At 37.9% G+C, this 24,759-nt stretch overlaps 1 protein-coding gene across 5 annotated transcripts in view; it reads left to right on the top strand.

Moving 5' to 3' along the window:
* The window catches only part of LOC131237621 (uncharacterized), a 66,639-nt gene extending 44,588 nt beyond the window's left edge, over nucleotides 1-22,051 (top strand). For 2 of the 5 annotated variants that reach the window (XM_058235492.1, XM_058235489.1), the window contains 3 exons: nucleotides 8,541-8,650; nucleotides 9,861-10,035; nucleotides 21,653-22,051. In XM_058235492.1, the coding sequence (XP_058091475.1) occupies nucleotides 8,541-8,650; nucleotides 9,861-10,035; nucleotides 21,653-21,838 (471 nt within the window). In that variant the 3' untranslated portion in view covers nucleotides 21,839-22,051. Of the gene's footprint in view, nucleotides 1-8,540; nucleotides 8,651-9,860; nucleotides 10,036-19,487; nucleotides 19,549-19,651; nucleotides 19,718-21,464; nucleotides 21,510-21,652 lie in introns of all 5 variants that reach the window. The other 3 variants (XR_009167334.1, XM_058235490.1, XM_058235491.1) reach the window with 3 other exon arrangements.
* The last annotated feature ends 2,708 nt before the right edge of the window (nucleotides 22,052-24,759 follow it).

Below are 24,759 nucleotides of genomic sequence, written 5' to 3'. Positions count from 1 at the left end.
CATGACATTATCTTAAAAAGAATGGCCTTGCTTTCCCATATGGAATGACTCTATGATGACAAGTGAAATTGGTTTAGAACATGAACTCTCTCTTTGTCATTTCTCTGATTCGTTATTCAGTGATGTCGTCAAGCTGTAAATTTTACTTTTCATAGTTGATTATCCTTGATCTTCTCCGTAAATGATCTGTTGATGTCCTTTCTGTTAATCTGTGACAATATTGACTGTTTTTTGTCCTTCTTGTAAGGTATTATCACCTGGATCATCTTGATAGTGTTTGCAGTAACCCCCAATGATATGTATGTTATGAGAAGGTTAAATGTAAGAATGACAATTTACCTTGGGGAAATATTGATGCAGGGACATGTGATGGCCTAACCATAGATGCATGTATAATCAGGTTGAAGAGATTCAAATAATAAAATTAATTAACTAACTATTATCAATCACGTCGATTAAGCAAATCTCAATACAGAGATGAAATCATTCCATCAGGATCATGCTCCTTAGCAAAAAATCACGTAAACAGTAAAAAGTGATGACCTAGGGATATGGGGATGTCCTTGATCTAGCATAAACCAGTCCATAGTCAAGTTTGAATCTAATTCTCCTGACTAGTCATCCCTCTTTTTCATTCAAACCAAAAAGGAATATCCAGAGAGGAACGAAAGAGATGAAGAAGAGATGGGTTCGAGATGAAAGAAAGTATGGATTCTAGGGCATCACAGAAAAGAAGACGGCTGATTCTTATATTTTTCTACACCTCGAAGATTTAAAAGAAGGAAAACCTGAAACCAGGGTGGAATCCTCAACACCCAAGGGCCAATCCTGAAACCCTAATCCCTTTGGTAAAAGAGGGAGAAAGTATACAAATTCTCATTCATTCAATAATAAAATAGGGTTTCTCACCATGTATATATAAGCCAAGGAAAAAACAAAAAGTGCATTAAAGCCCTGAAAACAAGGAAGAGAAAAAAAAATGCCTAAAAATAAAAAGTTTGCTAAAGCCCTTGAAAACAAGGAAAAGAATTATAAATAATAATTTTAAAAAAAAAATGTCTATAACTAAAATACTTGCATGATAGGGTGTGAAATCCGCTTCATGGGCCTGCGGTCCGCGTGCGATCATGCCGCTCTTACACCTGTAGCGTGTCAGAAAATGGGTCCGATGGACCCAGTGTCCATCCACATCAACTCATCTGCTCCAGTACTCTGTTGGTGACGCCTCATCCTCTGGTACACTCTGAAGGGTGCACCACTGATGTCCGCATCAAATATGCTTTAGATTGGGGATTTCTGTTAGTAGGCAAGTCAGAATTTTAAACTTAGTAGAGAGTTTGTAATTGAGGCATTTGAAGGAAGAGATCTTGTGGTGTATGTTGTTTTCAGATGAAATACTTTTGATTGACAAGATGAGGGAGGATGTAAACACAAAGCTAGATTTATGGAGTGGCACTTTAGAATCTAAAGGATTTAAAACTAATAGGACTAAAACAGAGTATATGGAGTGCAATTTTAGTAACAATAGGAGTGAGAATGTGGAATTTGTAAAGATTGTTGATCAAGAAATTTTCCAAAATGACCACTTTCGGCATCTTGTGTCAGTAATTCATGAGAGTGGGGAAATTGAAAAGGATGTTGCCCATATAATACAAGTAGGATGGAAAATATGGGGATGATCCTTTGCAGTTTTATGCAATCATTGTCTACACCCAAATTGAAAGGAAAATTTTATAGGATGGCTATAAGACCATCCATGCTTTATTGGACAGAATGTTGGGTATTTAAGGAACAACATGTCCATTAGGATGAGTGTTTCTGAGATGAGGATGTTGAGATGGATGAGTGGTAAAAAAAGGAAGGATAAAATTAAAAATAAATGCATTCAAGGGAATTTAGGAGTAGCACTAGTAGCTAATGTAGATATTTTTGGATTGTGGACCCTCTCTCTAGATCGTTGGTGTTCTTCCTCTTGACCATGTGCCGTCTCTTATTCTTCTCTTATTTCTCTTATTATTTTTTTCTTTCTTTTGTTTTTCCTCTTTTACTCTTGGTTCCAAGGGTATCTTATATAATTTGTGACATCACTTAATATAAATAAGAAGGGGACTTTGACCTTGACCCAAATGTGACAAATGCTTCTATCATAGGCGTGAAGAAGGGGCTCTTCACAAAATTAAATGGTAGAGTGTTCGTGTACAAGAAGTGAGAAATAGAAAGGCATACACTATCTCTATCTCATTTCTTCCAAATTTTGTTTAAAGTGTCTTTTTGCTTTTCTTTCATCACACTCTTCCTTCCAACAAATTCATCTATAGACATCCTTTTTATTTTTCCTTCACCCAATGTATTCACATCATTAATTATTGGAACTTTTCCAACATCGTATTCTCATTCTTCTTATTGCTTCTTTCCACTCACATTATTATCCAACAATTTTAATTTATTCGGGACATCATCGCTTACTTGGGAACACGTTGTTACATTCCTCTTAGTTCGGGTAAGGTGATGTTTCATTTAAAACACTCCTCCCCAACAAGTTTTTTTACAAAAATTACATTTGAAGTGAAGGTCATTGTTCTCATCTATCTTCAAGCAATAATTTCATATGGGGTCGTTTTCCTTGAACTTTGACTTATTTTCCATCTCAGGACTTTAACAAGAATCAATACCCAACCTATTAAGAGAAAAAAATAATTTAGGCTAAAATAAACATATAAAATTATAAATCATTAAGAAAATGACAAGAATCTTGTAATAAATGAAAAATGAAGGAAAAAGACATAAAAAAAATGCATATTTTACCCTAGAAATGAAAGGAAAAAGAAAATATTAAAGAAGTATTATATATATTTTTTTGTTATTTTGATGTAGAAATCCAATGAAGCAAGCGACGTTCGATTCCGTTGACCAAGTAAAAAGATATGAGAAGTTATTTCTAAAAGTGTTTTTTTTTTTTTTGAAAGATAAGAACTTTATTAAAACAAGCAGCAAAGAAAAAACAAGGGAAAAAGAAGAAGAAGAAGGAAGCGCATAGAAACCAAGAAAGGGAAGAGAGGGAGGGGGAGAGGGACATCAACCAATGCGCTGGCTAACCTCCACAGACAAACTAGCAATCTTACGAAGCTTGGTCCTTAAATAGGACCGACACTTTAGAGAACACAATTGCCAAGGAAGAGCTATGATTCCTAAAGACCCTATTGTTCCTCTCGGCCCACACTGCCAACAAGACTGACAACAAAACACAACGCCATTTCCTCCTGCCCAGCACTCCATTGGACTTAGCATGCCACGAGCAGAGAAGCTGGTCGAGGGAAGAAGGCATAACCCAAGTTACTCTCACCATAAGAAGGACAGTCCACCAAATGTCCATAGATAAAGGGTAGTGAAGTAGGAGATAAGCCACTGATTCTTCTTCTTTAAGGCATAAGGGACACATGTTAGGAAGCACCATTCCTCTCCTACGAAGGTTGTCCAAAGTCAAAATATGATTTCTCCTAGCAAACCAGCCGAACGCAACAACTTTAGGAGGAATTCCATAAGACTAGATTGCTCCAGTGTGGCAGTAGGTAGGAGGATTGGCTGCATAAGACAGATGATTATATAAAGACTTGACAGAGAAGATCCCCAAACTAGAAATCTTCTAGACCATGGAATCTTGGGAGGGGTCAGGATGGAAGTATTGCAATAAAGCAAGCAACGACATAAGCTTAGTGATCTCCTCGGCATTGAAGTTCTTTCTGAAAGGAGGTATCCACACTCCGTTCCCGTTGTGGTAAAAACAATCATTCATAACAATATTCTGATTAGGACACAACAGAAATAGAGGGGAAAGCCTCGACTAGTGTGGATTGGCCACACCAAGGGTCTAACCAAAACCTAATTCTGTTGCCATCTCCTAGACACAACCGCACATTCGGGTGGAATGCCTGGGATGCCTTGGCTATATTTTTCCAAAGGGTGGAGGATCTATATACAGACGAGTCGTTCGTCCACCATCCCAAGGGCGTAAAACCATATTTAGCAGCTATGTTTGCCTCCATAGGCTGTTAGGGTCAGCCCCAAATCTTTAGAGCCACTTCCCAAGGAGGGCCTTGTTTACAATCTCTAGATTTTTTTTATTCCCACTCCCCCCCTTCATCGTAAAGAGTACACACCTCCTTCCACCTAAGCAAGGGAAACTTGAAAGAGTCACTACAACCTTGGCACAATAATTTCCTACGCAAGGCATCAATTTTAGAGACAATCGATTTGGGACAAAGGAATAGAGATAAGAAGTAGATGGGCATGCTGGATAAAGATGCATTGATGAGGTTGATCTTGCCCTCAAGAGACAACTCATTAAGCATCCAGGATGAGAGTTTTCTTTCCATCCTTTATAGAATGTTGTCCCAAATGCAATGAGGAGGTTTGCTTATGCTCAAAGGAAGCCATGGATATAGCGTTGGTAGAGATCTTACCTTACATCCAAAAGAATCAACAAAAGAAGAGCAAACCTTGGAACCAACAGACTGTATGCCAATGAAGGTGATCATAACTTCTTTTGCATTGAAAAAAAAAAAAGAGAGTATCATTAGTGAATTGTAGATGTTTGATGAAGAGAGGAAAATTTCTTATCGAGAAACCTCTAAACACCCCTGCTTCCTGACCCCCAGACAACATTTGACTTAGGGCCTCAGTAACCAACACAAACAGAAAAGGAGAGACAGGGTCCCCCTATCAAATGTCTTTGGAAGCTTTAAAGTATCCATAGGGGGATCCATTAATGAGGATCGAGAACTTGGGAGAGGATATACAAATTCTCATCCAAGTATAACTGAATCCCATTCTCTGGAGCATATAGTCCAGGAAGGCCTAGTCTACATGATCATAGGCTTTCTGCAGATTAAGTTTACATAGAATGCCTGTTCTCTTTTCCTTAACATAAGAATCAATACATTCATTAGCAATCAGAATTGAGTCAAGGATCTGCCTGCCTTGTACAAATGCTGGTTCTCAATCTCAAGTGAAGCAATAGAGTTAATACGGGATTGGGCATTAGCATAGTTGTGAAAATACTTAGTATTCCGATCATCCTTAAGTCATAATGCCCAGGATCACTTTTTTAAAAGAGTAAAGCCTGACTTACCTTTAAGACAGAAAGATCTCCACCAATCTGAAATCAAATCCTGAAATCCTTCGACCTCGAACCATGCCAGCTCGAACCTGAAAGGTTTAGGCCCCCAATTTAATTCTTTTGTTTCCAACAGGATAGGGCAGTGATATGATATCAGTTTAGGGAGACCCTTTTGGCTGGCAAAAGATAAATGACTCCATCATCCCATTGAGTACCCACCCATTCAGAAAAACTTCCCTTGGATGTGGTGATTCTAGATCCATTGGATTTTTCGTAAGAAAAACGAATGACATTAAAGTCCCCTCCAACAAACCAGAGAGTTGCCATCTAAAGTTCACAGCATTGAGCTCTAGCCAGAAAGAGGGGCGATACCGACTCCTTGAAGGACCATAGACCCCTACGAACACCCAACAGAGTTTTTTAGGCCCTACAATCTCCAAAACTCTTCAATCTCTCTCAAATGAGCAAAACATGTGTTTTTTCTAATGTGGGTAAGCCCTAAAAGGGTTTTAAAAACAAAGGGCCTAAAAATTTGCAAAAAAGCAAAAAAATTAGAATTTTTTTACCGATTTTTATCAGTTATTTGTGCACAGGGTTGAATCGTATGATTCACGATATGCTCGTACGATTCAAGAAATGATCGTACAATTTGACCCCAATTGTGATTTGAACGTGTGATTCATATCGAATGCATATGCAATACGATTTGAATTGTAAGTTGTACAATTTTCACAGCATTGGTTATGGTATGGATCGTCTGTGCACTGATTGTGGTAGATATAGATATACTGTTGATGATATCTGGGTTCTTCATGGTTGACCTCAAGGCTAAGCTGTTAATTTTACAAGTATTGATGGTAAGGATTTTCAGGATATTGTTGGGGATATTGTACCATTGACAAATTCACATGTGGTTCCATCAGCTAGTGATGTTGTTCATCTCTTGAAAAGTGGGTATTTTGCCTTACCAAGGGATGTCACTCAGAATAAAGTCTCTTCATCTCTATCTTTGGCTTAGGCATGCAATACTTTCACAACCTTCTACACTGCTTCCGCATCAAGTCCTTTGGTAATTGATTCGGGGGTTACTGGTCATATGACATGTACATATACTCCATTTACTCCCAGTTCTACTTCAGATCGTGTGAAATTAGCTGATGGTACCTAACGCATATTGGGAAAAGGGTATTGTTCTTATTTTGACGATCGTTCAATTGTTCTCCATTTGATTAGTTCCTAATAATACTTCGAATTTGTTATCCGTTAGTCAAATTATAAAGGACCTAAACTGTAGTGTGACATTTTTAACTAATCATTGTGTCATTCAAGATCTAAAAACAAAGAAGCTGCTTGGTGGTTGACGTGAAAATGATGGCTTGTAAATTCTTCAATTGATTTCTTCAAGTCAGTTTAGTAAGTGTCCTAGAGTAAAAAATGAAGAACTTTATATTTGATATTTACTGGTTTGGTCATCCTTTTGGTTTAGTTTTACAATCTTTGTTGCCTCAATTGGTTGAGTGCAGTGAAATCAAGAATTTATAATGTGTGACTTATGTTTAGTCAAACATCATAAGTCTGTTTATCCTCTCGTGAAGAAAAAGTCTTGTAAAATTTTTTCTTTGGTTCATTTTGATCTCGGGTCCAATTTCCATTGCTTCTAGTGGATTTAAGTATTTTGTCTCTTTTATCGGTGATACTTCTTGTATGAGATGGATTTGTTTGATAAAAAAAATAGAGATGAGGTTGGGAAGTGTTTTGTAGGTTAAAAATCAATTTAACATGAATATTGGTACTCTTCGTGTATATAATGCAAAAGATCATCCTCCCATTTTACGTTGTCTTTTCTTTAGGAGCATAATATTAATTCTCGATCAAATTGTACATATACCCTGTGACAGAATAGAATTGTCGAAAGAAAGAATAGGCATCTTTTAGAAGTTACTTGCGCTCTTTTCATTGGTATGTTTGTTCCTAAATATTTGTGGTAAGATGGCGTCATTACTGCATGTTATTTGATTAACGTTTGCTTACTAAGGTTCTTTCTGGTCAGTCTCCTTTTCAATATTTTTTAATGCTCTATCCTATCCTTGAAATCCCATTGCAGGTCTTTGAGTGTGTTTGCTATCCTATAATACTAATCCTCATCTTAATAATTTGTCAAAATAGACCACCAAGTGTATTTTCATGGAATATTCGTCTTTACAAAAGGGGTATAATTTTTTTGATCATGTTACTAAGAAGCATTTTGTCTCCATGGATGTTAAATTTTTTTAAGACGCTTCATATTTTTCTATAGGTTAGGGGAGCACAATTCTATACTTTTGCCATCCATGTTCTTGAGTCTGGTTTAATTGTTTCTGTTCCTTCTAAACGTGATAGTGTTAAAGATAAAGTTTTTTTTTTTTTTTCTATATATTTACAATCGACTGAACCAGACTTGAATGTGTATGAAAGAAGGAATATTCATCCTCTAGTTCTTTCTCAGGACACTAAAGCATACTCCTTTGGTGACAGATATTGATAGTGTTCTTATTAGCTTCCATATTTGTACTGATTCATATTTAGACCCATCATTGAATTTTCTTAATACTGTTATAAATGCCAAAAGATAGTGTACTTCTCATCCTATCGAATGTTTTGTTTTCTGTCATTCTGTCTCGAGTTCACAGGTCTTTTGTTCCTGCCATTGAGTGTTCTTCTTCCACTATTCCTAAAAATCTTAAATAGGCTCTCAATTCTCCTCTATAGTGACAAACTATGGAGGATGAGGTGGCTGCCATTGAGAGGAATCATACATGGGAGATGACTGATTTACCTGTAGGGAAGAATCCGATGGATTATTGTTGGGTGTATGCTCTTAAGGACAACCTTGATGGCAGTATAACTCGATATAAGACTCGTTTTGTAGCCAAAAGGTTTACAAAGACATGGTGATGATTATTCCGAGACTTTTGCTCTTGTTGCTAAGATAAATTTAATACAGGTGATAATTTCTCTTACAGCTAATATGAACTAATTACTGCACCAATTATAAATTAAGAATGCTTATTTGAATTGTGATTTGACTGAAGAGCAATGGTCTTGATGATGATGATGGGTAGAGACTTCGTGAGACACTTGTGAGCAAGTTCATCTAGGTATAATTGCATGTGTTAATGGTAGCTATGATCTTGACCTCATTAAATTGATATCAGATAGATCTTTGTGGCATTGTGAGGATAATGGATGGTGTCATTTAGGTCCCTTTCCTTTTTTTAGAAAAGGGTGCCATTTAAACCTCTTTTTTTTTTTTTTTTTTCCAGTGTACCCATTGAAATTCTTTTATTTTTGCTTGAGAAAATCTGTTAATGGATGTGTACGTAGATGATGTAGATTATGCTTCCAATTGTGATGATGGATAATAAATATTCACTTGTATATGCAGGACTATTTCCAAACAACATACAATTTCTTGGAGCTTTCACCACATGTTTTAATCCCCATGCATGGGAGAGTCAACTTGTGGCCTAAGCGAATGCTTTGCGGATATCTCAAGTATGAAAGATAACTACTATATTTCATTATCTTCTTTTCCTTTGAAAAAACCTATGCAAACTAATTAGTGCGTTCCCACTTTTGATATTTTGATCATTATGTATTTATGCATGAAACTGAGAGTTTTATATAGGTGAGTAAGGATTTTGCGATGACTCAAATGATATGTGTTCTTCATATATAGACTCCTCTTTCTTCTATGTTGTTTTGAGTGGTTGGGGCTGTGTAGGTCCATACGGAGGTTTGCTGGGTATACATGTGATGCTTTATTTTACGGGGCATGCGCCAGTGGTATTGGTACCACTTAAGCTTACCGTGCTACCGGGCAAATGTGGGGCCCATGTGATGTATTTTCACCATCCTACCCATTTATAGATGTGTCATCTCCGAAAACCCCTAGCACCCAAAACTCAACCTGATCTAATGCTAATGTGGGCCACAACAAAGGGAATGCCCACCCTCGAATTCTCTAGGGGCCCACCCGAGTTACAAAACAGCCTGAATCTTGGCCTGACCCTTTATCTGGATTGGATAAAGGGCCTGAACAGGCCTTGATTATATATACACAACACGGTGGGCCCCCCATGCTAATCAAGGGTGGGTGTTCCCTCTCAATATGTTTGGTGCCGTGGCCCATTTGAGCTTTGGATTGATCTGATTTTTGGGCTCTAGAGTCTTTCTTAGGTGAAACATTATATGGATGGGATAGATTCTGTGAAGGCGTCACTGGCTCTACATCCGCCTTGTACCATGGTAAGCTTACGCTAGTACCTCCGTACCAGTACCATTGGAGTGCACCTCTTATTTTATTGGGTCACCAACTCGACCACCCATAAGGAAAAAATACTGTAACCTTGATTTCATGAGAAGCAACTCATGTGCACTTTGCACAATCCTTTGGGTTTAATCTATCCTTATAAATGGGTACAACACTGTAGAATTGGTGAACAAGAGATTGTGCACAAAGGATCTCCACCCATCCATTAATTGTGGGCAGCTATCCCCATGCGCATTTCCACTCACTTTTTGAAAATTTGGCCACACTAAAAGTTGATTGTAAGTAGGATTCCCATCCACCCAATGGACCGTGGAAAAGTTTGATGCACAATCTCATTTGTGCCAATGGGAACATGTGACGGCATGTGTTGTGCTCTTTTAGATTTTATAATAGAATGAACACTTGTCCAATGTAACAAATTTCTATCCACAGGCATCGTAGAGATAGGGAATCATCCATCTTGCAAGCCATAGAGAATGGAGCTCACACGCTGTTTGACATACTTGCCAAGTCATATGCTGATGTGGATAAGAAGTTGTGGATTCCTGCTTCGTCAAATGTGAGGCTTCATGTGGATTTTCTAGCCCACCAAGATAAGCTCCCGAAGGTAACTTCTCCTTTTGTCATTGATTTTCTACTCCATGGCATGTCTTCTGATTCCATCTAGACATATGCAGCGATGCCCAATTTATTCATGGGTAATTTTCCTTTTTTTTTTTCCTGTTAGGCAATGAAAACTCATGTACAAACTTTTGGTTAATTTACTGGCATGGGAACATATACAATATTGAATCAAGCATGGGCACATATAGAATCTGGCATGTTTGCCTTGTTTCCTTTAAGTTGTTTTTCAAAACTAAAAAATTCATTGAGTCTACTCCGTCATTTCTTGTGTCGACTCAGATTTTTCAAAATGTGCGGAAGAGTATGGCAATAATGTGTCTTCTACCAATTGAAGTGAGATTTAGATAAACTCATCTTAGTTTTGTTTTCTCCTAGTCTATTATTGTTGGAATTGGCTAAGTTTTGTTCAAGACATTAGCTTATTTTTTGGAAAAGCACTTTATTAAATGTTTATTGTTCTAATAGTTTAGGGTTTTAGACCTCAAATTACATAGCGAGAAATGGAAAGAGATTTGGTGAACAAATCCAGCAACACAACTCTACCCGAGCTCAATCTTCCTGTTTACTGGCAAAAGTTCCTAAGGCTATTTTTGGAAAACCATGGATTCCATGCCAAACAATGGAAAAGGAGGGTTTTCTTTTGATGTGACAATTTGTGTTGTTTGGATAGCAGAAGCGTTGATTCCACCTAGCAATAGTAGCCAATACACTTCTCTATAATTTGAAATCTTGGCACAAGAAACTGAGTATTGGGAGAGGAATTGATGAGGACATCCGAGCACCATATCGGAGGAGGGCTGAGCTAGTCTCCTTATGGCTAGACGGCCATTTCATGTGGCCCACTTGGCCCAATTCATATTCTTAGCCACGTTGAAAATCCCACGTGTATGTTCGTGCATCTTTGAAGACCCCACACTAGGAAGATGCATGTGGGCTGCATATAAGGGCTTATGGATACATCGGACTGTTGTATCAGGTGAACTGGATGAACGGACCGTTGGATCATCATCATTGGACCTCTTGATTGTGGACCCCCATGGGCCATGAAATAGTTTAGTTATTTAGATTGTTTACATGCTTCATTATTTTTGGTATAACTTATATTTGTGTTGAGATTAGGAATTAGGAACAACTTTTAATTTATTAAGCGTCTTTATGTTGAGAATCTTATTTGAGAGTAACTTTTTATAAAAGGTTTTTTCTAAGACTATAAAAGAGAAATGAAAGGTGTGTGGAGTCCTAATGCCATGATTTTGAAGAAAAAAAAAACCGTTATGTTTTCATGTGATTTGAAGGATATTCCATATGATTTAGAACTTGGGTGTGGTGCGATTCCATTCCCCATTCAATGGAGGTGCGAGGCTTTCATCTATTATCTTCTTTCTCTCTTCCTTTCTATCCAAAAAGAGGTATTTTTTCAAAAATTTCATCTCTCTTCTTCCCTTCTTATCCAAAACCATCCAGATTATCTTTTTCATTAACTTTTCATCATCCAACCTCAACCCCAACCGAAATCAACCATTAAGGACCCCAAAACCCTAGCCAATGACCTGCACGTGTGATAGTACGGCCACATTTGCAAGCCCCTAGACTGACCGTACAAACAACCCGTCAATCCCTTGATTTCTCCTTGCTTCCTCCATCAAAACCCTTAGATTCCCCATCCCTAACTCTACGTATAAACCCTAACCCTAACCCTAAATTCTCTAATTCCCTAATTTCTCCAAATTTCCAAACCCCAAATCTCTAATTTCCTTAATTGACTCAAAATCCTTAACTTCTCTTTATCGAAGACCTTAATTCTCATCCACCAATACCTAAATCCATCAATCCCCTTAATTGACTCTCTACCTAAATCTATTAATCTCCTTAATTCTCCCTTGCCAATACCTAAATCCATCAATCCCCAAATCTCTAATTTCCTTAATTGACTCAAAATCCCTAACTTCTCTTCATCGAAGACCTTAATTCTCCTCTACCAATACCCAAATCCATCAACCACCTTAACTAATTCACCCCATTTAACCCTAATTTCATCTTTTCACCAAATGCTAAAAAACCCTTATACCAAAATTCCCAATTCCCATGAACCTTAATTTTCTAAATTTCAGATATTCTCCTTCCTAACCCTAATCATAGAACCTACAAGTTAGTCCCTTAAGTGTGGATTGTGCCTATGCTAAATTAAAAGTTCTATCTTTCCATCTAACCTAGTTTTAATTGATTTATGTGATTTCTTAGCATGCGGGTATGTGATTTAGGTCAAATCAGATTTTATTTCCAATTACTTTTAATTACGTGGTGGGTTAGTATATTTTGTTATTTGAATTGCTTTATGGACTCTTTCATAATCTCCATGTTGCATGCTAGCATTAAGTCATGTGTCCTGCATCAGGAATACATGATCTCCACTTGCTACCCAACAAGAACTTGAAGCTGGAATCTATGTTTTTATAGTTCTCATGAGAATCATCATTGGACTTTTTTTCCCCACGTATCCAAACATGCCTTAACAAGGATTCAATTTCTTGAAAATCAAAGTGCAGTTTGTTTTCCTTCTTTCTTGTTCTTACCACCTTTTGCATTTAATTCACAATTTTTTGAAAAGTGAGAATGGCATGTAGCATAGGGTTCACCCCTTTAAACCGTGGGATGTAGGCTACGTAGTTTGTAATGTGCTTACCCACATATCCAAACACACCTTAACACGATTCAATTTCTTGAAAATCAAATTGCAGTTTGTTTTCTTTCTTTCGTTCTTTCTTTCTTTTTCTTACCACCTTTTGCGTATAATTCACATTCTAAAAAATGAGAATATCATGTAGCATAGGGTTCACCCCTTTAAACCGTGAGATGTAGGCTATGGAGTGATGTAGAGCGGGTCGCGGACAGTTTCATGGCCAAGATGGATCAGAAAAGGCCCGGTCGACGACAGAAGTGATTCGGACCGTTAGACTTTCGATCGGGCGTATCTCGCAATCCGGAATGAGTTATCTGACGTAAAATATATGATTTTGGGGTAGAACGAGCTACTTTAGCCAACCAACCCAGCTACGCTGGGTTGCGCAGCCCGGAATTTCGAAAAACCCCTGGATCGACGGTCGTTTCCCTGTTTTAATTTCATTTTTACTATAAATAGTAAGTTTTAGTTTGATTATAACTCTTCATCCGTCGGGCTTTAGGAGTTGCGCCCAACGTGAAAAGAGCTTAGAATAATTAGGAGAACGGTTTGGTGAAGCCAAATAGGACACTTACTATTTTTGGCCGAAAACCTTACGCACTAGTAGACATCACGACCGTCTATAAATAGTAAGTTTACTATTTATAGTAAGTCGCGGATTCTAGGAGTTTGAGTTATAGTTTGATTCTGATTTCTTCCCCATTGCTTGGTACCCCTATTTAAAGGGTTGTGAACTCGTTTGTATTGATCAATTAATCAATTTCGAATTTATTAGAATTTATTTCTATTTTCTGCTTTCTTTCCTCGTGGATTCGAGAAGTCTCTGTGAGGAGTCCAGAGAAGCTCCGTGGATTCGGAGTAGTTATCCTCATCACGTTCATCCTTGCGTCATGTAGTGTGTAATGTGCTTGCATACGCGCGCGCGCGCACACACACTTAATATATATATATATATATATATATATCTTGGTTCTCATGGCAACTTGTGAGCACTTTTTCACATGTGATGCGGGCACAAAATTTGAACAGTCCACTAGATGACTCATTCCATGAAACCCCTAGGGCCCAAAAGTTTTCCTGATCTAAAAATCTGGTGGGGCATAGCAAAGTGAGAGGCAAATCAAGGGAGGGAATTCCCCCTCACTTTGCTATGGCCCACTAGATTTTTGGATCAGTCTAACTTTTGGGCCCTCGGGGTTTCATGAGGTGATTTATCTAGTGGACCATTTGGATTTTGTGTCCGCATAACGTGTCAAAAAGTGCTCATGAGTTCCCATGAGAACGGGTCCCATATGAGGATTTCACTATATATTCACACACACATATTTACATATACTAGTAGCAGGCACGCCCCTTGTGCCTAGTCAGGCTGCCTTGGTTCTTTGCAAGCAGGGACTTAGTTATATGATACTCAGGCAATGTATGACATTTGTAGAATAAACCTATTCTACATTTCAGTGTGTGGGGTCCAACATTATGTTTAAATGACATCCCTCCATCCATCGTGTGAGGACCCACATGATCCCCTTGTATGCGAAAAATCAGGCCCATCCAAAACTTAGGTGGGCTACACCATGTGGAACAATGGGGATGGAATACCAACCGTAGTCTTGTATGTGGGGCCACCATGGTGTGTATCTTTCATCAATCCCGTTAATCAGGAGTAACTCACCCGGATGAAGTGAAATACAAAACTCAGCCTCATCTAAATATTAGGCAGGCCACACCATGTGAACTTAGAGGTTTTATTAGTAGTTTTGCATTGTTCCCATTGGTGTGGCCCGTTAGAGTTTTTTATCGAGCTGATATTGATATTTTGTATGCATGGTTCAAATAATGGTTCTCACCTGATGGACGGAGTGGATTTCCATCTTAAATATGGTGGGCGATCATGTGAGTTTGAAGTTTTATGGGTGGTTGTCCATTGTCTTCAACCATGTGGCCACCTGATGATTGGATAAACCTAATTTTGGGGGCAATCCATCATCATCATGGAGCTTACTTAATGTGTGGGTTGATTACAAGTGGGCCACCATCAAAGGCCCAAACCCAATGGCTAGAGTCCCACCATATCTTATTGTAGTACACTAGCAAACTTCAGGATGTATTCAAGCAAAGGAACCAGTCTGTTGGAGGATTAGTGTTTTACCCTTGATTTGGGTGGGTGTACATTACTATAATGCCCTTCTTATAAGTGAGGAAAAGGACAATTTGCAAGGGCCTTTCAGTGAAGTGGTGAAAACAATATATGAATTTTTTTTTTAAAGAAAGAAAATTCGTAGAAATTATTATGATTTGTATTAGTATAGATAACAGAGATTTTTTTTTTTTTTTGAAACGATATAGATAAGAGGAAATAGAGATCAAAATGTAAATATAAAGATAAAAAATAGAAGTGGAACTAATTTAATACCGTTGCTCGTATTATTTCACTAAAATCATTGAAAACATTAACTGATTTTTATTGACAAATAGAAATTTGCAACAAATCATCCAAAATATAATTGATTTTATTGTCTTAGTGATAAGTAACTTGTAGTGTAAGCTACGTAGCGTCTAGCATAGGCTAAGTGTGCAATGTGGGCTACATAATGGGTAGCATTTTGTGTAGAGTATGCAATATGCAACTTGTGCTATTTTCATGTGCCACATGGTGAGAAGGCTACACTACAATATGTAGCATAAGCTATTTAAACACTGGTTGTGAATTATGAATTACGAACTTAAAGCTTAAGTATCTCTTTTTATTTAACTATTTATCTTCTTCATACATTCTTTCTTCTAGACCATGAACGATTCTATATAGTTTTACTCGAAAAAAGTATTGTTACAGAAGCCTTTATCATTAATTGATTTTAGATTGATATGGTATTTGAAAATTTTCCTCGTGCCTCTTGTTTTGAAACAACCAATGTTTTCCGTATCATTATCGCATAGTGTATCACACCCTTGGGATACGAATACATATCGGTTATGGCATGGGATATCAGTTGTATCGCTTAATGTATTGTTGTTGTTGGGAAACATGAGGATCCATTGGGAAATCGGTCGAATTTTCCAATGAAACCTTAGGGATTTTAAAAAAGTACATCAATACACACTAAAAAATAAAAACATCACAAAAAACAATTGCATATAATAGGTTTCCTGTATATGGGCTCCTAATCTATGTGTTGTCTGACTGAACTGATGCAAATATATTCAAAGTCTATTCATATAATTTATAAATGTAAGAAGATATATATGAAAACACAAGCAATACATTGAAAAGGAAAACACTAGAAATATACTTTTGAATAATGTTTGTGGCTGTGGTTTAGACCCACACAGAGTTGCATGGTGGTTTAAAATCATCGTCTCCATCTCAACAGGGCGGGGCATAGTACTATTCCTCCACAAACCAACAATACCATGCCCAGGTTATAATAGAATGATACCAGCGAAGGTACTCTCTAACATAATGTTGGTACTCATCCTTTCCAATTTGACAAAATTTGGGGAAATTTCGAAATTTCCATAATTTTCCAAAAATCGGCCCATCTTCCCCCACATTCCAAAATTAGAACGTATGTGATGGTGATTTCATCAAAAAGTTCTAAATACTTTGAAATAAGGACCAATTGATCACTGATCGAAGTGGAATTTCAGAAAAAAAAAATAATAAACATTTTTTATAAAAAAAAATCTCTCAAAAAATCCCCAATTACCAAGAATCATGAGATCAAGTTACATAAATGTTTGATTTTGTGTTTGGACATAAAGATTGCAACCAGTTTGCGAAAAATTGGGAAATTTCAACTTTTGCAACTCAACCCGTCTCCCCCAAATCCCGAAATCAAAGCTCCAAATCCATGATTTTTTCATGCAAAACATGAAGAATCACGGATTTGTAAACATTTGAAACTAATTTAACATGATTTATAGCAAAAAAGAAGAAGAAGTGGGATATATCGCACTAGCGTGCATTTCGTATTGCACAAGTGGGATACAAGATACACGAATCCTCTTTCTCCATTCCACTATACCATGGACCATATCATCAATTAAATGATAGTACTCATGACTTTTCTTACTGCCTCCACTAGTGTCACCTTCCCCTTAGACAGGTCTACTGTTCGACTGAAGGCTTGTCTCGTTGCAAGGGATTCACTTAGCAATTTGGGGTTGATGATCATGAGACATTTGCTTCTGATGCCAAGTTGAACTCCGTGCATGTCCTTTTATCTATAGCAGCTTACAGACTTTGGTCTCTTCATGAGCTTAACGTGAAGAACACCTTTCTTCGTAGTGATCTCCATAAAAAAATTTGTATGTCTCTCCCACCTGGATTTCTCAGATAGGCTTCGGTCTAAGTGCATGCAATTACTCTATCTTCATTAAAGATACTGGATAATCATTCACTATCTTAGCTATCTGTGTAGATGATATTGTTCTCATAGGTGGTAGTGAAAGTGAGATTGTCACTGTGAAGCAGTTCTTGTCTAGATCCTTCGAGATTAAAGATTTGGGAAGTTACTAAAATACTTTGTTGAGATTGAAGTTGCTCAATTGAAGCGCAGATATTCATCTGACAAAGGAAACATGCTTTTGATTTACTTCATGAGATGGGGATGTTGGGTGCCCAATCGGCCTCCATGCATGCTGATTGAGATTAAAATCCTCATCTTCATCATACCGAGTCCATTGCTCTTAGTGATCCTGTCAGGCATCGACACTTGGTTGGAAAGCTGATTTATTTGACCATCACGTCTTGATATGCTGTGAGTGCAGTCAGCTAGTTCATGTGACTCCCTACTCTCACCATCTGGATGCCATGCACAAAATCCTTCTTTACCTAAAATCAACTCTAGGAAAAAGGCCTCTTGTACACCTATTGTGTTCACGTTGATCTATAGGCATATTGATGCTAATTGGGTAGGATGTTTTGCTTATCGTTGTTCCACTTCCAGTTTCTGCATGTTTGTTGGAGGCAACCTTGTTTCCTGGAAAAGTAAGAAAAGTCAGTGGTGGCCCAATTCATCCGCTGAAGTAGAAAATCACCCAATGGCACTTGCTGCTTGTGTGGATTGACTTTAGTCTCTTCTTCATGACATGGACATAGTAGTTTCTACTATGATTCCGTTGTATTGTGACAATCAGGCCACTGTTCAAATTGCTTCAAACCCTGTCTTCCACGAAAGATTAAGGCACACAGAGGTTGATTGCCATTTTGTTCGTGAGAAGATCTGGTCTGGGCTTCTTCATACTCATTTTCTAACTAACGATCAACTTACAGATCTTCTTACAAAGGCCATTCATCCTTCCCATTGTCAAGCTATTGTTTGCAATCTGGGCATGTGTGACATATTTGCTATAGCTTGAGAGGGGGAGTGTAGAAAAGTTGATTAGTGTGAGCCTCATCTTGTAAGGGTGTGTATGCATGTCTCTTTTGGTTCTCCTCTGGATCACTATTCTTGTATCTCATTAGGGTTAAGTTAATAAGGATCTTTTGGCTTTTGAGGCTGATTATGTAAGCAAAATCCTTCTCCAAAACTCTTTTCTCCTCCTCATAATGTGATTGGTAACAAGATAATTTTGTAAGGATTAAAAATTATCTTGATAACCCATATAAAAGGTGATCTCTAATACATGATTACTATTAACTAAAATGAGATGAAATTATTTTTTAAGTGGCAAGTTGGCGACCAAATAGGGACCTAAGTGTTTTTCTTTATCTTTGGTTTCCCCTTGCTTCTTATTTCACTTGTTTTTTGGAGCCTTTTGCCGTTTTGCTTTGACCGTGTGTTTGAGTGATGAGAGCGCCGCTTGAAACATTTGGTCGGCCTCTTTTTTCTTTCTTTGCTTAATAAAATATCATCTCACAAAAAAAGAAAAAGAAAAAAGAAAAAAGAAACCCAATCTATGTGAGTCATATGTTCAACTTGTCCAAGTCTTCACCTATCCAACACAACTCAGGTTATCACCAACACTGCATCCCTTGAATCATTTGGGCAGAAGGCTGGATACATCTCAATTGTACTTAAAAAAAAAAAATATTTGTTAATCTGTATCAAAAGGACATGTTGGTTTTATCTCTGGAAAGGGATAGCCTTCAACGTAAGTTTGCCACAAGACACTAAATCGTAGCTACTCATCCACGGTACGCATGGCATATATGCATGCCAATCAAGACCTTCCAAATTGTGGCTCCATCATGGATGGACCTGGAGAATATTTCTTTGGAACCAGCCATTAATGCTGCCATATGGTTAGGATTGTTCACTAAGTGTTTCTTGGCCTATAATCCATCCACAATGGGGCCCATGGTTTGAATGCATTTTGTTTGCCATTTCTACTGGGGATGAGTTGCCACAACTGGGTAATCATGGTAAATGCACATTGTACCCTACCTCATCTGAAATAGTATTTGCTACTGTGTCGTGTAAGACTTTCAACACTATTTATATCTATATTTTATCCTAAGGGGAACGATATATGGATAGCCTTTATACTGAAAAACATAAAAGGCAGCCCTTCACTGGCACCAGTCACTACAGCCCTCTTTTAAGAGGTGAAAACAGGTGACATCGTGTTGGCCAATTTATAAAATGCTAATCAGGAGACCCCCTTTTGATTTCTTTTTTTGTTTTGTGTTTTCTCATGGGGAGGGTTCTCCTTTTATCATTCTTCTTTAAGGGAAGGGTCCATGGAGATACTATCAATTGCATTCTCCATATTTCGAGCAAAGACTTAAGTATTCATTTGGGAGTGTGCAGGACTTCTCTTTAGAAAAGTTCCATTGCAGCCGTGAGGAATTCACTGCCAAGATGGATGGCGGTAATACCCAAATGACGAGAGTTATCAATTCATACCCTTTTTTTTTTCTTTTTTGACTTACCCAAGATGGATAAGGCTTACATGATGATGAATCCCAATGCAGCCATATGAGATTGGAGGGTCAAGAAGACTAGAAGAACCCTCCGACATAGCTTTGGATGATGGGAAGGTAGAGGCAATGATTAGATTGCTGAGGATCATTTAAAAAATAGATTACTGAGGGGCATGTGTAGTTTGCAAATTCAAAACTAATGGCCTCCATTTCTCCCTCGAGGGGTTGTCTCAGTTCCATCTAAAGGTCCCACACCAACAAAGCCTCACCCCTGTTCTTTGGTGCACAGCTAGGTGTTTAGAGACACCCTCTTACTAAAATTCAATTCCCATTCAATGGTTAACCTTGTAATTTTCTCCTGTTCTCCATGCCTGGTCTCACTGTATTTCATCTCCCATGAGTAGACAACATTGGCATTCGTAAATGGATCTGAAATTACCCCAAACTCCAACAAATTTCTTTCCTTTAATTGGAGGGTTTTAAATAGGTCATTTCATTTTTCATATATGGTGTTTGTTACGTACATTTGGGTCATTCAAGGGTAGCACTTTTTAAATTCAACCTAGTTTTATTAATTTTATCATGCAATTTATTATTATTATTTTGTCATACATTATCTTAGGTAGCTTGAGCAAGGCATGAGTGGCACCAGTACCACCCTAAGCTTACGATGATATCAGATGCTTCTCCTGAGAAAATCTCTAGGACTCAAAACTCAGCCTGATCTGAAAACTAAGGTAGGCCACAGCAAAGTGAACAAGTTGGGAAGGAACGCCTGCCCTTGAATTTCACAGGGGCCCACATGATTTGTAAACCAGCCTGAAGTCTGTTGTGACTCTTAATCAGGACTAGATGAAGGGTCTGAATGACCTTGATTACATATACACAACATGTTGAACACACCACTTTAATCAATGGTGGGCGCTCCCCCTCAATATGCTCCCCTGTGCTGTGGCCTGAGATTTGAATCGGTCTTGTTTTTGGGCTCTGGAGGTTTTCTGAGGTGACGCATGTTATGGATGGTTTGGATTCTGTGAATACATCACTGAGACCTACATCTGCCCAGTACCATGGAGCACACCCTGGCTTGAGCAGATCCCCAAGTTACCCGACGTATATATGATAACAACAAAAAAGTTACATGATGAAAACTAGATTGAATTATGTGTCCTCCACTAAATTACCCAAAAGAGAATTAACAAACTCAGTATGTGAAAATTAAATGGCTTGTTTACAACCCTCTAAATAAGGGGTGGAAAATTGTTGAAATTTGGGTGCGTTCAGATCCATTTACCAACGGTCATGAAATCTTTGACCATGTCAGGTGAGAGAAAATTACAAAGTTAACCATTGAATAGGAATCAAATTGGCATGTTCGGGTGTCTCTAGACACCAGGCTGTGCATGACAATTAGAGGGCTGAGACTGCTGGTGCGGGACCTTAGATGGAGGAGAATGGCTGATCTCTCCATCTACTACTGTATTTTCTGCCCTTGTTTGGTTGAAGGATTCTCTGCTGAGACACCCCTTGAAGGATCAATGCAGGCCAGTAGTTTTGAACTCTGCCAACTAGGCATGCCCGTTAGCAATCTATTCACGGTCTCCCTTCCTCCCAGTCCTCCAAAGCCTTGTTAGTGAGTTTCTTCAGGCCTTCTCAACCCTTGATCTCAATTAGCTTTAGTCCAGATTAACATTCCATATAGGCAGGTGATCCAAACCTATCATCTGATGGGCCCCACCACAGACAGTTGATGGTACAAATTTCTCGTATATGGGACAAATCCTAGCTACACAACTTGCGGACCGCGTCCAATTGCATATGAGCTATTTTTGTGTATGTTTACTTTTGAACCATCCATTTTCAGGTGAACAACGTTTAGTTCCACCAGATGTAGGGCTATAGCTGACGGGTGGGCCCCACCTGCACAAAATTCTGCCTCAAACAAAAACACTGCTGACATGGGAATCATGTCTTGATATGCCTAATTACGATCATTACAACTTGTGTTTGCTTTTTTTGGACATCTGAATCTTCTATATTCGGGTTATGCAGGAATTTTCCATGGAAAAATTTAAGGCATCATGCAGACTAGATTTTCTGTCCAGATGGGTATGGGCATACCTGAAAGGCGGAGTTATTTCAAAAGCTAGTAAGCTGATGACATGTAAGTTACTTACTGCCATTGCTGTGGTAGGTTTTGCAAGTTTTTATTCTGTTAAATGCAAATCAAGCACCTAATAGAAACGTTTACACACCATGCTTTTGGTGGACAGCGTACAGTTCTCTTTTATACTTTTGTTAATTGAATAGTCCACTTGGTATGTTTCTAATACCAAAAGTAGAAAAAGAGGGGCGAATGCATAAAAATGAAAGTATAAATATCAGTTCCCAATCTAATGCTATTGTAGACAGCTCAAACTTTCATATAAGATGCCACTTTAGACCGTGTAATTTGAAATCTTTTTAACATTTGATCCCATCATTTTCAACATCATGAAGAGTAGAAATGTGAAATAGAGTAACATTTAGTGAAGAAAATTTTAATACTCCGATAGAGGGTGATGGATGATACACAGGCACTGGGAAGTTGTACAATCGGCACATAACTCAAATTGAACTCGAATTATTATGGGTTGCACTTTCTTAATTTTATACCTATTGGACCGATAAACATTTATCTGATGCCTGATATGAAAATTATCCAACGGTTCTATTTCAGCAAACAAGTGTCCATGAATCAGAGCTGAGGTTTGTTTGGCAAATCTGGTTTTTGGGCTCCGACTTAGTTACAATGGGCTTCCACAATTTAGGAAGTTTAATTTGAGTTAATACATGCCACCTGTACAATATCCCTATCAAGCATCACACTGCTTAGTACCAAGTATCTGTCCTTTAAGAAAAGAGGTGTTATACAGTGTCTGGACACTGGACAGTACCCTTCAGGCATTCAGTTTGTGCAAGTGGGGAACATTGTTCAGTGATCTGAACCATTGATATTATGGTTCCCACTGTGGATGGCTGATGTACTAAATGTCTCTCTCATGAAAAATCCTAACCTTTGGGTAGGTGGTCCAATAAATAGATGTTTAAGAAAGAATGCATTCAACCTAAAAAGAATATCAACCTATGCCGTAGTTGGGATCTTTAAATCTTGGGTATTTTTCTTGCATGGGTCATCTGAGCAGGAGTTACATCTGTGGTGTTAATTATTGGGCCATGGACCCTTCTGGTACAACCGTACAAGCTCTCAGCTGAGATTGTATGGTAGCCTTGACACAAATGGAAGTTTGCTAAGCCTTCATGCATGGAGCCCTGCCTGTTCACATGCAAGTGGTGTTTGAAGTATCGGTATTGTTTCAAGTTTCGCTGGCCGGGGATATGGAAACAATATCAATATTGCTAATAGTATCGTTGATAACCAAAAAGGAGGAGAAACATCGAGGAAACATGGAAAAAATGGTGGAATTTTTCAGTGAAACTTCAAGAGATGCTAAAATACACATATTTGCATATTTAAGAATAAAAAAATTACAAAAAGAATGCATACATAATAAGTTTTCATTTAATGGGGAGCTTAAAAGCATGTATTGTTGTAAGAAATTAGTTTAACCATCCCATCAATCCTATTTATTCATCCAACCATCCAACCTTCTATCTAAACATCTATCAGTATTTTAGAATATTGACATACATGATATTTCATCGAGAAACCATCGACAACTGGAAAGGAAACAAAGGAATGAAATCTCGATATCGCCCATGTTGTGTTAATGATAATATTGTCAATAATTTGATCACTGCATACTAGCATGCACCCATAAAAAAATTTTGAAATGGAATTTTTTTAATAAACAGATTTTTGGCGATATTTATACACAGTGACACTGGCAATACAGGTGACAACTGTAATTTACACAGTTGAAAAGGTTGGCAATACAATGGAGATATCGATACATTATTGATACAAGTGACACCTAAAATTTACACAGTCGAAAATATTGGTGATACATTGGTGATATTTAGTGATACATCGCAGATACCTAGAATTTCTAATCCTACTAGTTTTGCCGGCATCACAACCAGTGTTCTCGGTATCACCGAGCTGCAGATAGAGATAATATTGGAGATACTCCAAACAATGCATGCAAGCAATGTGCCGACATGGCAAAATTGTAAAAGATTTGAGCTTTTCATCAGGTTAGCCACATTGTTAAGTCCTCTTTTGCTTAAAAATTAGGCGGTTTCACTCAGGTGGGCCAAAGGACAAGATGAATGCATGGCTAAATCATTTTTTCTAGCCATCCATTATTCCTTTTTGTACAGTGTGGCCCCCCTAATGGAAAGCTCAGATCTTGCACGTGCCATATTGGCATGTCTGTATGCTTGTTGATGGGTAGCGCTCCTCATGCCCAGGGGCTTAGAAAACTTCCAACAGCTATGAAGTACCAATGGGACAACCATCGCCATGATTTTGGAAACGTTTCATGGTATTTTCACAAAAACGTTGAACAATATTATCGTGTTATTCTGAAAATTTCAACCGATTTTAATATTTCATGGTTTTATCGTGAAATTGTTGTGATTTTAATGTGAAAATTTTAAAACCTTAAAATGATTCATTATATTAATAAATATTTAAATTGAAAACTAGCAATTAATTTACAATAAAATTTTAAATCTTTTATTTGTGGGGAAGAGATTTTCCCAATAATATCCTGAGAAAAACCTGAGAATATGGCAATCTCCTGAGAAAATTGCTATCCGAGTGAGGGAGATGCATAAAAGAAGAAGACTGCATTCGTAGGAATTCATTAATTAAATGTTGCACAAATGAGTCAGTAAAATACTTAAGTAAAAACGTCACCAGAGAAAGGTTTCAACATGGGCTGTCATTATACCCCCTATTTCTGTTGTGTGATCCACTTGAGCTTTGGGTATGCTTCAATTTTGGAATCATGCCCTGAAATGAGTCAGTAAAATAGATGCACACTGTGGATAAAACACACACATCACAGTGGGCCACATCATCAGGCTGCAGATGCAGCAAAGGCACGTTGCAGAGAGGGATTTGGAGGAAAAAGTCTAGGGACTCTGTTTGATGAACGGGATTTGGTGAAACATGGAGGAGCCCTGAGGTGGTGAGATTTGATTGGTCTAGC

Source organism: Magnolia sinica, chromosome 2 (genome assembly GCF_029962835.1).
Source record: "Magnolia sinica isolate HGM2019 chromosome 2, MsV1, whole genome shotgun sequence".
NCBI classification, from domain to species: domain Eukaryota; kingdom Viridiplantae; phylum Streptophyta; class Magnoliopsida; order Magnoliales; family Magnoliaceae; genus Magnolia; species Magnolia sinica.
The sequence above is the reverse complement of the archived record's forward strand: the minus strand, read 5'-3'. Positions and strand labels throughout refer to the sequence as shown.